General features: G+C 44.7%; 1 protein-coding gene and 1 long non-coding RNA gene across 6 annotated transcripts in view; one reads left to right on the forward strand and one right to left on the reverse strand.

Annotated features, from left to right (window-relative positions):
- The window catches only part of NDST2 (N-deacetylase and N-sulfotransferase 2), a 108,284-nt gene that overhangs the window by 94,544 nt on the left and 2,068 nt on the right, over positions 1–11,672 (forward strand). For all 5 annotated transcript variants that reach the window (XM_010714379.3, XM_019617588.2, XM_010714380.3 and 2 more), the window contains 7 exons: positions 4,857–5,039; positions 5,817–5,913; positions 7,236–7,359; positions 8,027–8,201; positions 8,462–8,632; positions 10,310–10,419; positions 11,516–11,618. In XM_010714379.3, the coding sequence (XP_010712681.1) occupies positions 4,857–5,039; positions 5,817–5,913; positions 7,236–7,359; positions 8,027–8,201; positions 8,462–8,632; positions 10,310–10,419; positions 11,516–11,618 (963 nt within the window). The remainder of the gene's footprint in view (positions 1–4,856; positions 5,040–5,816; positions 5,914–7,235; positions 7,360–8,026; positions 8,202–8,461; positions 8,633–10,309; positions 10,420–11,515; positions 11,619–11,672) is intronic.
- On the reverse strand, positions 8,955–11,544 carry LOC116216884. The gene is made up of 2 exons (XR_004160498.1): positions 11,440–11,544; positions 8,955–9,449 (listed from the first exon to the last, which is right to left on the reverse strand). It is a non-coding gene; the product is annotated as an uncharacterized LOC116216884 (long non-coding RNA).

Raw genomic sequence — 11,672 nt, forward strand, 5'->3', positions numbered from 1 at the left:
TATAAGTGCTTTCTCTGGGCTTTTCTTTAAGCAATGTACTTTCCATCCTTTCAGAATGTATATACCGAAAGCAATTACTGTATGCTGTTTTTTGTGATGTAGCTGTCACCCTAAGGGAATTTTGGGGATATCTGTGTCTGACACAGCTGTTTCTCATTTAATGCTTATCGGTTCCATCAAGACACCAAGCTACTGTACTACCTTCAACATTATGTAGCCCTTCTCAATTTTTAGCAATGGAAGGCAAATGACATATTCTCACTTCCCATTGAAGCTGGGATGATGTGCTAGGTAGAAAAAAACAATGACCAAAAAAACCACCCCAAAAACAGTCATTAAAAAAAAATCCTAAATGGGTAGGAGATTAAGCTTTGTAGCCCTCTCCAACTGTAGATCACAGTCCTTCACTTTCATGCTCATTGGCTGCTGTCCTTCTTGTCTGATCCTATGTATGATAGCTTTCTCAATTCTGCTCCTGAATTTGTTTCTTTCTAAAGCTGATTTGGCACCTATTGTCATCCACTTATCTGAATGAACATTGCCCTGCCATGTTTAGATAGTGATTTTTGAAATGTCTACTTCCATAGCCATTCCCGATGCTTGTCTTTTCTTAGAATTTCCAAGTTTCTGCCTTCTTAATTCTCCTTTATATATCTTTTCCATCATTGCCCAAGTTTGGGTAAGAACCTGTGCAAACCAGTCCAATAGAGAGCAGCTTGTTTCTGACTAGGTGTGAGCCATGGAGTACTGGTCACAGTTATTGAGTACTTGTTTTGTCAGATTTGTCATGCAACATCAGTGACTGTGCTCCCCATGATATTTTCTTTCATTCCCTGCTTCCTTTGGATCTTGATTGTAGGGCTGAATACAGAGCTTTAGCCACCTTTGGCTGGAGCTGCAGAGGCTCGGTGAATCAGAAAATCAAACTTCTTCTCTCAGTGAGCTTTATTTTTTTTTTGTTTTCTCTTTTTTCCTAGAGCTTTGTGCTTCTCCAATCCTAGAACCGTGGTAGTGAAAAAATCCTTGCAATGTATTCTGGGTGCATCACACGCAGGTTGTAGTTTACAAACAAGTCCTGGGTTTCTGAGCATTAGCCTGTGACCAGTTCTGACCTGGTGTATTATCTGTAGAAGTTAGAAGTCTACAGTAGCCCCAGCTAAGAAGCTGTAGAGGTTTATACTGCCAGTTCTGGAAGCCAACCTTCAATCCTCCTCACCACAAATAGAATTATTAACTTTACGCGCAGCCAGCAAATTCACCTTAATCAAGAGTCATTCATAAGGAGAAAGCTATTCTTGGCTTTAAGTATGGAGTGATCTTTGCCATCATTAGTCAGATCGAAAGTGAAGCTTTTCTGGATCTCTGTTCCCATATGTAGAGTTTATTTCACCTCGTCCTACTTTATAATAGCCAGATTTTAAAGACACAAATAACCACTGTGAAACTTAAGAGCTCTAGATCTCTCGTAGAAAACCAATTGCCAGACTAATTGAGAGATCATTCTTGGTCTAGAAGGCTGTGTCAAGAAATTTTTTAAAACTTAGTTTGTAGATCCACCCGTTAAAATTTACTGATAAGCGTGTGAGCATTGAGGCAGCTGAGAGTGATTTATGATCCAAGAAAGCTTGGGAAGATTGTGCTCTGGTACAGGATTGGCTTACTTGCCAGGTATACTGTTGGCTCTTTGACTTTCAAAACTCAGATGCCTTCAGACATTTCATATGTTTACACTTTCCCTTCCTTTTGGCAGTGCAGCATTCCGCTCTCTGTCAGCAGTGGAGGACCATGCTTTAAGCTCCTTTTCATTCATTGCACAGTGATTCAGACTCTTGTATTCCTCCCACTCTGATAGAGCCATCTCAGAGAGTTGATAGAAAGCTGGCCAGCCCTCAGCCCCAGCAGTGATCCGCAGCAGACTTGGACCAGTGTCTCTCAATCCTTTCTGGTGCTTCCAGCTCTCTTTGAGTGGGTATACATATGCAGGAGTCTCCAAGCCTGTGTGCATGTGATTAACTCCACAGTGCAAACAGATGATGTTTGATCTTCTGACTAGTGAACAAGGTTTGATGTCAGTAAAGAGAATAGTTGTTGATGTTTAATGGACAGGCTGCCTTGTGCCCAGTCAGTTTCCCAGAAGCAAAGGACATCTTTCTGATCATTTCCATGCCGTTGTTATTGTGGAAGGGAGTGAGAGAGGAGGGCTGTGTGACCATTGAGCTAGTCCTGTGTGTTACTGATTGTGGATGGGGGAGAGAAAGAAACAGAAATTGAATGTAGGTTATGTCAGAAGTAGTACTTGGAGCTGTTTTGCTACCGGTAGCTGTGGCAATGCACTGCAAGCTTCCAAGCCTTGTTTACCAGTGCATATGTTACAGGGTACGACTGCACACTCAGAAACACAGGGAAATGGTTGGGCGTGTCTTATCTTCTTGTAAACCACATTGCTGGAGATTCTGCAAATTGCTGCATTGCTTGTGTGAGCATGGTTGGCATAAATATTCTACTGAATACAGTTAGTCTTGAGACATGGTTGCTAACATTGGTCACATGCAAACCATTTTTTTATTCTGGAAACCCTGCAAGTGTCCCAAATAGTGACCTGTGTCCTCCCTGCTTGGATTATGCCAGTGAGAAAGCCACTTTTTGCAGCAAACTTTTTCTCTAAGTATTTTACCAGCAAATCAAAGGGATGAGCCACCTTTTGGTGTAACGCCATCCTCCTGGTGTTTGTCAGAAATGGGCAAAAGACAACATGGCATACATCCTTTTGCCTTCTGATTTTCTCCACAATGTGGCTCAGATCTTTCTGTGTTTTGCTGTGTTGTATTTAGAATCGAAGAATAATAGAATCCTTAGAGTTGGAAGGGACCTTTAAAGGTCATCTAGTCCCAACTCGCCTGCAATGAACAGGGATATGCACAGCTTGATTAGGTTGCCCCGGGCTTGATCCAATGTCGCTTTGACAGTCTCCAGAGATGGGGCATCAACCGCACCTCTGGGCAACCTGTTCAGTGCTTCACCACTCCCACGGTAAAAGATTTTTTCCCTATATCCAATCTAAATCTACCCTCTTTAAGCTTGAAGCCATTTCCCCTTGTTCTGTCAGCACAGACTCTGCTGAAGAGTCTGGCCCTTTCTTTCCTGTAGCTCCCCTTTAGATACTAAAAGGCCGCTCTCGGGTCACATCACAGCCTTCTCTTCTCCAGACAGAACAGCCCCAGCTCTCTCAGCCTGTCCTTATAGGAGAGGTGTTCCATCCCTTTGATCATTTTTGTGGCCCTCCTCTGGATGTACTCCAACAGATTCATTCTCTCCTGCGCTGAGGACTCCACATCTGGATGCAGTACTCCAGGTGAGGCCTCACCAGTGCAGAGTAGAGGGGCAGGATCGGCTCCATCTCCCTGCTGGCCATGCTTCTTTTGATGCAGCCCAGGATATGGTTGGCTTTCTGGGCTGTGAGGGATCATTGGTGGCTCATGTCCAGTTTACTATCTGCCAGTATCCACAGCTCCTTTTCAGTAGGGCTGTGCTCCATCCTTTCATCCCTCAGCCTTATTGATAATGTGGGTTGCCTCAACCCAGGTGCAAGATCTTGCACTTGGATTTGTTGTACCTCCTGAGGTTCTCCTGGGCCCACTCCTCAAGTCTGTCCAGTGCCTCTTAATGGCATCCCGTCCCTCTGGTGTGCCCACTGCACACCACAGCTTGGTCTCACCGGCAAACTTGCTGAGGGTGCACTCAAACTCAACCCCACTGTCAATGTCACTGATAATGATACTAACGAGTATCGGTCCCAGCACTGACCTGTGAAGGACACCACTCGTCACCGATCTCTATCCAGACATCGAGCCATTGATCACCTTCTCTCTCATCGATCCTGCAGCACATCCTTTTTACACAGCAGCACCAAGTGCAAACACTTGAAGTGCAGGTGCCAGAACTTGCCTGGCAGGGCTGCTCCATCAGCTCAGTGGGAAACCAGAAGTGAAAGATTAACAGGCAGGCAAATGTGATAAATCTTTAACTCTGCTCAGTTTCTTTGTGTGGTAATGCTACCACTGTTTGCTGTTGCCTATTCAAAGGTAGGGTAGGATTACATTAATTTTCAGTGCCTTGGGGAAGGTTTGGCACAAAGTACCAGAAGTACCTTAGTTGCACTAAGACCATTCAATGTGCCACTGTGTAGAAGACTGAATTCAGGCATCTGGACTGCCAGCAAATGTATTCATCCAGTGCCATCTGTATCCTCCTTCCTTCTTTTCCCTACTGTGAGAGGGAAGGCTACTCCTGCTCACTGCCAGTGCAGTGTTTTGCTGCCTGCTGATATCACCTCGCACCATCAGGGTTCAGCAGTGGGTGCTTGGAGAGAGGCAGGGAAGCTCCCATTCTTCCAGGTGACCCTGCAAATAGCAGGGGGGTTGAAACTAGATGATCATTATGGTCCTTTTTAATCCAGGTCATTCTATGATATAATTCTATGATAAAACGGGCTTTGGAAGTTTTAGACTAGGAGAGGGTGGCTGATTAACCTTTGTTTCCCCTCAGTGTCCCAGAGCCACTAGAGTGGGATTTTGAGCTTATTCTGGACTCACAGGCACGGCTCAGCCTCTACCAGCATTCCCAGGGGTTGCTGAGAAATGCATGTCCTTCCTCTCCCTGGTTTCTGCTGGTCTGCAAGCACTAAATTTCTTTTGTTTTTCATCAGTGCAGTGCTTGCTGTACACTGGCAGATGCATGTTTGTCAACCCAGACCGCCAGGGCAGTTTGAGTTGCGAACAGCCTCTTCCTTGACAGTCAAGTCAGGAGGAAACAATACTGTTACCTGATTCAGCAGTTTCCCATGTCCTCATTTTCAGATCAGCATCTTCATGACCCACCTGTCTAACTATGGGAATGACCGCCTGGGACTATACACTTTTGAGAGCCTGGTCAAGTTTGTGCAGTGCTGGACCAACCTTCGCCTGCAGACACTGCCCCCAGTCCAGCTTGCAAAGAAATACTTCGAAATCTTTCCTCAGGAGAAGAATCCCTTGTGGCAGGTGAGAAAACTGTTTTAATCGCTCCTACTGGTTTTCCTAGAGCCATGTTCCATATTTAAAGCAGAGGAACTGCTGATCCAGAGCACAGAGTGGTAATGCATGAAGGTTTTAGGTTTAACCTTTGTAGCTTCAGGCTGCAAGGGGCAAATTACAAAGTGGAAGGGATGGGGGTAATGGTGTGAGCTTAGGGACAGGGATGGCTGGTGAAAATGACTGGAAGGAGGGCTGTAGACATTTGGGTCATTAAAAAGCTTCGATAGAGCAAAGTGCTGTGAAATGCTAAGTGTATGAGGAATAACCCTGTTTGTTGCTGGAAGAGCTTGCAGGCATGTTAACGTGATTAATCTTAAAGTAATTTCACACCACAGAATTCATGTTCATTAAATAAAAACATGTTTATTCCATTTTATCCCAGAGCAGCAGCTCACTGCCTGATAATGAGCAGATTAAATTAACTGAAGGTGATAGAGTTGTCTGCCAGCCAGCAGTTCACAGATGCTTAGCTGTACTATCGTGGTGGCCCAGCCCAGTGTGGCTACACAGGGCAAGTCCTGTGGTTAACACTCTAAGAGGGACTTTGGCTTCTGGGTTGCACTGGTCTTCTGAAAAATGTTCCCTCCTGTTTTTATCTAACTCGCTGCTTGGCAGAGCAGCAGTGTGGCTGTGAAGTGTTCCTCATATGCTAATAGCATCTTCCCTAGAGGACTGCCTTCCAGCTTCTCCTCCCCTTTTCATTAGCTCCTGTGCTAATGCTTAATCCCATCACTTACGCTGCAGAATCCCTGTGATGATAAGAGGCACAAGGATATCTGGTCCAAAGAGAAAACATGTGATCGACTCCCCAAGTTCCTCATTGTGGGACCTCAGAAAACTGGTAATGTGAAAACTTTATCTAAAAATAGATTGCATCTTTCATCTCATTCCTCCAGAGAGGAGAGCTGGAAAGGTCTATGTTGTAGATCTATATTGCTGCTCTTCACACAATCTGCCAAATGTCCACAGAGGACATTTCAGAGAATCTCTGATTTGTTCTAAACAAAATCTGGCAAGTCTGTTGCTTCGAGCCTTGACACTTTCTTAGCACTAGTCCTTATTTGCAGGGAAAAACCCTACCTGCAGAGTTGTGTTCTGGCTTTTCCACCCAAGCTCAGAGACCTTTCTTAGTTTGTCACAAGACATAAGCTGTCAGCGGGACTAAACACACGCTTAGCAAAGGTTACAGTGAATGTCCCCTGGTGCCTTTATTGTGACAGATCTGTGTACCCGCTGCATACTCCATGTCACTGTCAGTAGGAGGCCGAGATCCTCTTTTGTCTGACCTCTGTCACCACCTCTTAACTGCTGGAGCATTGTGGCTGGCAATGACATGACTATGTGTGTGTACTGTCCTGAAGAGTCCCTTCTAGCCTGAAGAGAGCAAAATCTCTTCAGCCAAAGCCAGGTCTTCAGACCTTGGCTTCCTCTGTAGTGCAGTGAAACAGCAGGCACCAGCGCAGCCCAGCAAATGGTGGTCCTGGCCTACAGCAAGAGGCTTGTCCTGGGCAAACTGTTGTCTCTGGCTCGTGTCACTGTGAAGCTCTGTTGGCGTGTGTGCAGCATTGGTCCCCTGGATCATGGTCCAGGCTGCTTGCAACCGCACAGTAAGAAAACCTTGTCCTGGCATCTGATTTATTGACCCATGGAAGCCCTACAGCTGGGTGCAGAGCAGGATTATCAGGCTTGGCTGGGTAAAGGGAAAACATTCACAGCAGATTGAAGCCATGCTATCTCTAGCTGAATTCCCATTTGAGGAAATTAATGTCTCCAGTGCATCTCCTCCCTAAATGTGTGATATTGTCCTGCAATGCCCATGTCACCTTCTGGTTGGCAGGTATGAGCTCTGCCACATAGCAGTGTGGCTGCACTACAGAGAGGAGAAGGGTGGGAACAGCCCAACTGCCTCAGTGTAGTCGACATGGATGACAGTGTGCTACCAAAGTGACTTAAATCAGCTGCGTGAGTTGGGGACTGAACTGTTGAGCCATGCTCAGTCTCAAAGTGTTTGGTGTCTCTGCTGTTGTAGCCTGCGTGAGGAGTGGGTTAGCCATGTACGGCAGGAGCGTGTCCACTGGGGGTCTGCGCTTTGCAGCGTAGATAAAGCTTTTAATTCAGCCAAACATTATGTGAGTAGTTCCTGCTATCTTGTTCCTGTTGCAGGCACAACAGCTGTGCATTTCTTCTTGACCATGCATCCAGCTGTCACCAGTAACTTCCCAAGTCCATCCACTTTTGAGGAGATCCAGTTTTTCAATGGACCCAATTATCATAAAGGAATTGACTGGTAAGAATCCTGACGTGTGTTCTTCTGTCATAAGTTGCACCTGTATTGTCTTCTCCTGAATGTGCCTATATGTCCATCTCAGCCCTCTTAGTTGCTTTCCATTTTTGACTGTATGTTTTCATTGCTACTGCTCAGCACATGTTCTCTATTTGCCTCCTAACCCAACTGCTTGCTTGCAGAAGTAGGACAAATAATTTTGATCTTAATGTCTGCTCACCAGCAGATACCTAAGGGTGTTATGGAGCTTTACAAATTAGAGAGTCTTTGTTGAATCCATGGCTATCATGAGATTTCTTCTCCTTTGACAAGCAAAACAGGCAACAGTGTGCTTGTTTAAAAGCTCTTTGTGGTTTCTGAGTTAAGACATACAGGGCAGAAGGGAGGACCTCTGTCCCAGGACTGCTGTTCTGGGCCCTTTAGATTTACAGAAATATCACTACATGCCGTACATTGACTGCAGTTTCTCTTTGGCCACATGCACACCCTCACCTTTACCTGTACAAGTATGCAATTATGATGAAGCGTTTCCACCTGGCAGGGAATACAAGCCACTATGGCACTATTATGCTGCTACTCCTCTGTTGAGGAGAAGCAAATATATCATTTTGCTGTGTGCCATTTCTTTTCTGTGCCATTCTGCTCACCAGTGTCCTTGTCCATTTGGCAGGTACATGGAATTCTTTCCAATCCCCTCCAATGCCAGCACAGACTTCATGTTTGAGAAGAGTGCCAATTATTTTGACACAGAGGTAGTACCAAAACGTGGTGCAGCCCTGCTTCCTCGAGCCAAAATCATTAGTGTTCTGATCAACCCTGCAGACCGAGCCTACTCATGGTATCAGGTAACTTTTCTGTACTGTTTTGTGGAAGAGCACGTGAGAAATATGCCAGTAGGGTGAGGCAAAAAGCCTGGGGACAGAAAGCCACACATCCATTTCCGTAGGGAAGCCAGGAAAGATGATGCAGGCTGGGGAGCGTGGACAAAGTTATGTACAAAGGCAGTGGTGGCTGTTTGTATTGAATCAGTGGGGTCTGCAGAGAGATGGCATGGGGAGGGAGGAATTTTGTTTTCCTGCTCCTTAATTCAGCTTATGTTTTTCAGCACCAGCGAGCTCACAATGACCCTGTGGCACTCAATTACACCTTTTACCAAGTGATCTCTGCAAAATCCCAGGCCCCTCAGGAGCTGCGCAACCTGCAAAGCCGGTGCCTGCTCCCTGGCTGGTATTCCACTCACCTAGAGCGCTGGCTAACATACTTCCCTTCTGGGCAGGTAGGCGGTGTAGCTGCAGAGTGAAATAGATTAATAATGCTTTGACAGTGCTGACTTTGAAAGAGATCATGCAAAATTTCTGGGTGTAGGGGATGAAGACTGCTGTCTGGCCTGAAACTAAGATGACAAAGCAGGAACTGGTCTCAAGGAGTCTTTTCTAGGTTTAGTGTAGAGGAGCGTAGAACAAATCTCTGTCTCTTCCGCCCCTGCTCCTTCTCTTTTCCCAGATCCCTTCCCCTCAGTCCCTTTCTCTTATCTTTTGGAACAGGAACCACCATTTACTTTTCCTACTGCAAGCCAATAAGAAATCAGGCTTAAATACTTCAGTTTTGCACTTTACTGTATTTGTAAATGTAAATGACCACAAGATGATACTGTGATCTCTCAGACAGCTCCACAGGCTTGAGAGGTTCAGGAAGAACAGCAGTATCAGCGCTCCCTTCCTTTCATCTAGGCCTGCAGCCCTGGGATCCCCTACAGGCCCAGCTGGTGTTCATCCACTTGCTGTGGTTTCATAGCTTTAAAGAGAAGCTCTTAGACTCTGCCACTTGTTAGCTTCCATGTTGTAAAGTCTTAACCTGCAGAGGTTTAACTTAGCAAAAGGTCAGTTAATATACACTGCAGACCGTTTCTGTCTCAAAATTCCCAAGACATTCATAAACTAAGACATTATGATTCAGAAAATATTTTTTCAATTTCTTTCTGATACTGCAGTTATCCTCAGACAGTCTGTATTCCAGCAGTCTTGCAATGCCCATTAGTCTCTTGAGATTGCTGCTTTGGCAGTCAGTAACTGCACATGATAGATCTGCCAAGACTAAAATTAGAGAGAAGGAAAAATAAATCAGAGACCTATATCTCTGTTACTGTCAGAGTAAGACTACTGCAGTTCGCTATTTGTCATGGAATAATTAGCAGAAAGAGTAATTGATTGGTGCCACATTGCAAGGAGAAGTTGTGGTGAGTAGATCCTTCAAGACAGCAAGATGTGTAGCCAGAAGCTATGTATTAATCCTGCAACCTGTGTCGTCTTTGCATGAGAATTAAGAATTAAATCAATAGCTCAGCCTGCCTCTTTCATAAAACTATTGCAGGAGCTGGTTACTGTGTTCCTCCATGTCTGTGGAGTTGGAATAGGCAAACAAACGTTGATGTACCTACTTAAAATATACCATCACATTCTTGGGCTTCAATCTCGTTGTCTTACTATTCCTGGAGATCACTGATGTGAGGAATAATGAAGCCAGGGACACTGATTGGGAGGTCACTTTTTAAAAAAGGGAAAGAAAATTGCATTGCATGGCCACTCTGTGTAGTGTTAACTTTGCATTGAATAATCTTAAGTTACGGAAGAATACTCAACAATTGACATCTGAAAAAAGGATACACAAGACAATCTATAAATAATCCTATTGCTGGACCTGAATATTGCTTACAGGGAAGACTGGACAAAGACAAGTTATTAGACAAACTCTGTTGGAATTTACTGTCCTGTAGTACTCGCGGCCCTTATCGTAACCTGTCTGTCTGCTACATCCTCCTCTATTGTGTGGTTCCAAAATAAGCAGATACCAGTAACCTACACTCACATGAACGAAGGCAGTGGACAGTTTTGAGAGCTGGAAAGCTCAGCACAAGCTGTCAGAGGCTAAGCTGGCTGCTATTACTTCATTTCAGATTCTCATTGTGGATGGTCAGGAGCTGAGACACAACCCTGCCTCTGTAATGGACAACATCCAGAAGTTCTTGGGAGTTACACCACTCTTCAACTACACTCAGGCCCTGAGGTAGGGAAGTCATTTTTGGAAAGCTACTTTCTTAGCCAAGTGTGATACAATAAGCATTTGATTGGAACAATGTATCTTATCTCTGACCACAAGGACTGCACAAGTTTTGGAGGTATGTCTAAATGTTAAAATTAATTTCAGGTGGCTGTGTGTGAATGGCATGAGATACTAGACTGGACTCATAACTTAGTCCAATGAAATGAAGGGGGAAGGGCTGTTTTTTGGCACTGTTGTGGAGAGGCATGAAATTGCTCACAGCAGTAATTACAGTGTTTTTCATTTGGTCTTTGAGGTTTCAGAAAAGGTGCTGAAGCTATTAGAGTTCCTTATGCTTTATGTCTGTTACACCTTGAATCTGGCAGAAAGCAAAGTATTTGGGATAAAAATGAATGACAGGCTGCTTTTCACCTTGATGGAGATTAGGGACACAGCACCGAGTTTTGAGATAATGAGTCTATTATTACAGAAGATGTGGACTTGACAGCCGAGTCCTGAGGAAGTGTTAGCAGAGGCAGTACCTCCTTGCTACCAAGTTGAAGAACATCAGTGAGCCATGACTACGATGTTCTCCACAGTGCAGTGTGAACAGGTTAAGTAAGTGCTAGCTGAAGGTGGACAGAGTTGGTATTAGTCTTCAGTGGCAAGCCCACTGGAAATCTGGAATGTTCTTCTTTGTTGCTGAAACCTGGCTTTTCACACCTTCTCTGCCATCTCAGCCTATGCTAGCTGAGGGTAATAGGTGCGTCTGTGTACGTGTGTAGGCACCTGCAATTGCTCTTCCTTTAACAGTAAGGATAGGAGTACCAATATAAGCCTCCTCCTCCAGGTGTTTTCCAAAGGAGTGGCACACCCCAGGGTGTGCAGATCTAAAGAAATGTAAGATTACTTGGAAGCCTTACTTGCAGAAGGCGGTCACAATCAAATTCTAAAAACAACAAAAACAAAAAAGCAACCTGAATTGCTCAGATAAAAACAAACAAACAAACATGATAATAAGTTAAGGATTGAACTGGGAAATACCTGTGGAGCTATTAAGTTTCTGCAGCTACTAATTGGGTATGTGGCCATATCTTCTAAATATCAGTGTTCTTTTCAGATTTGACGAAGCAAAAGGATTTTGGTGCCAGCTGTTAGACGGAGGAAAGACAAAATGCCTGGGAAAGAGTAAAGGAAGAAAATACCCTGACATGGATTCCTCGGTGAGTAACTTCCTCAAATTAGTTAGCAGCAGCAGATGAGCTGTATACACACGG

This window comes from Meleagris gallopavo, chromosome 8 (assembly GCF_000146605.3).
Source record: "Meleagris gallopavo isolate NT-WF06-2002-E0010 breed Aviagen turkey brand Nicholas breeding stock chromosome 8, Turkey_5.1, whole genome shotgun sequence".
Lineage (NCBI taxonomy): Eukaryota > Metazoa > Chordata > Aves > Galliformes > Phasianidae > Meleagris > Meleagris gallopavo.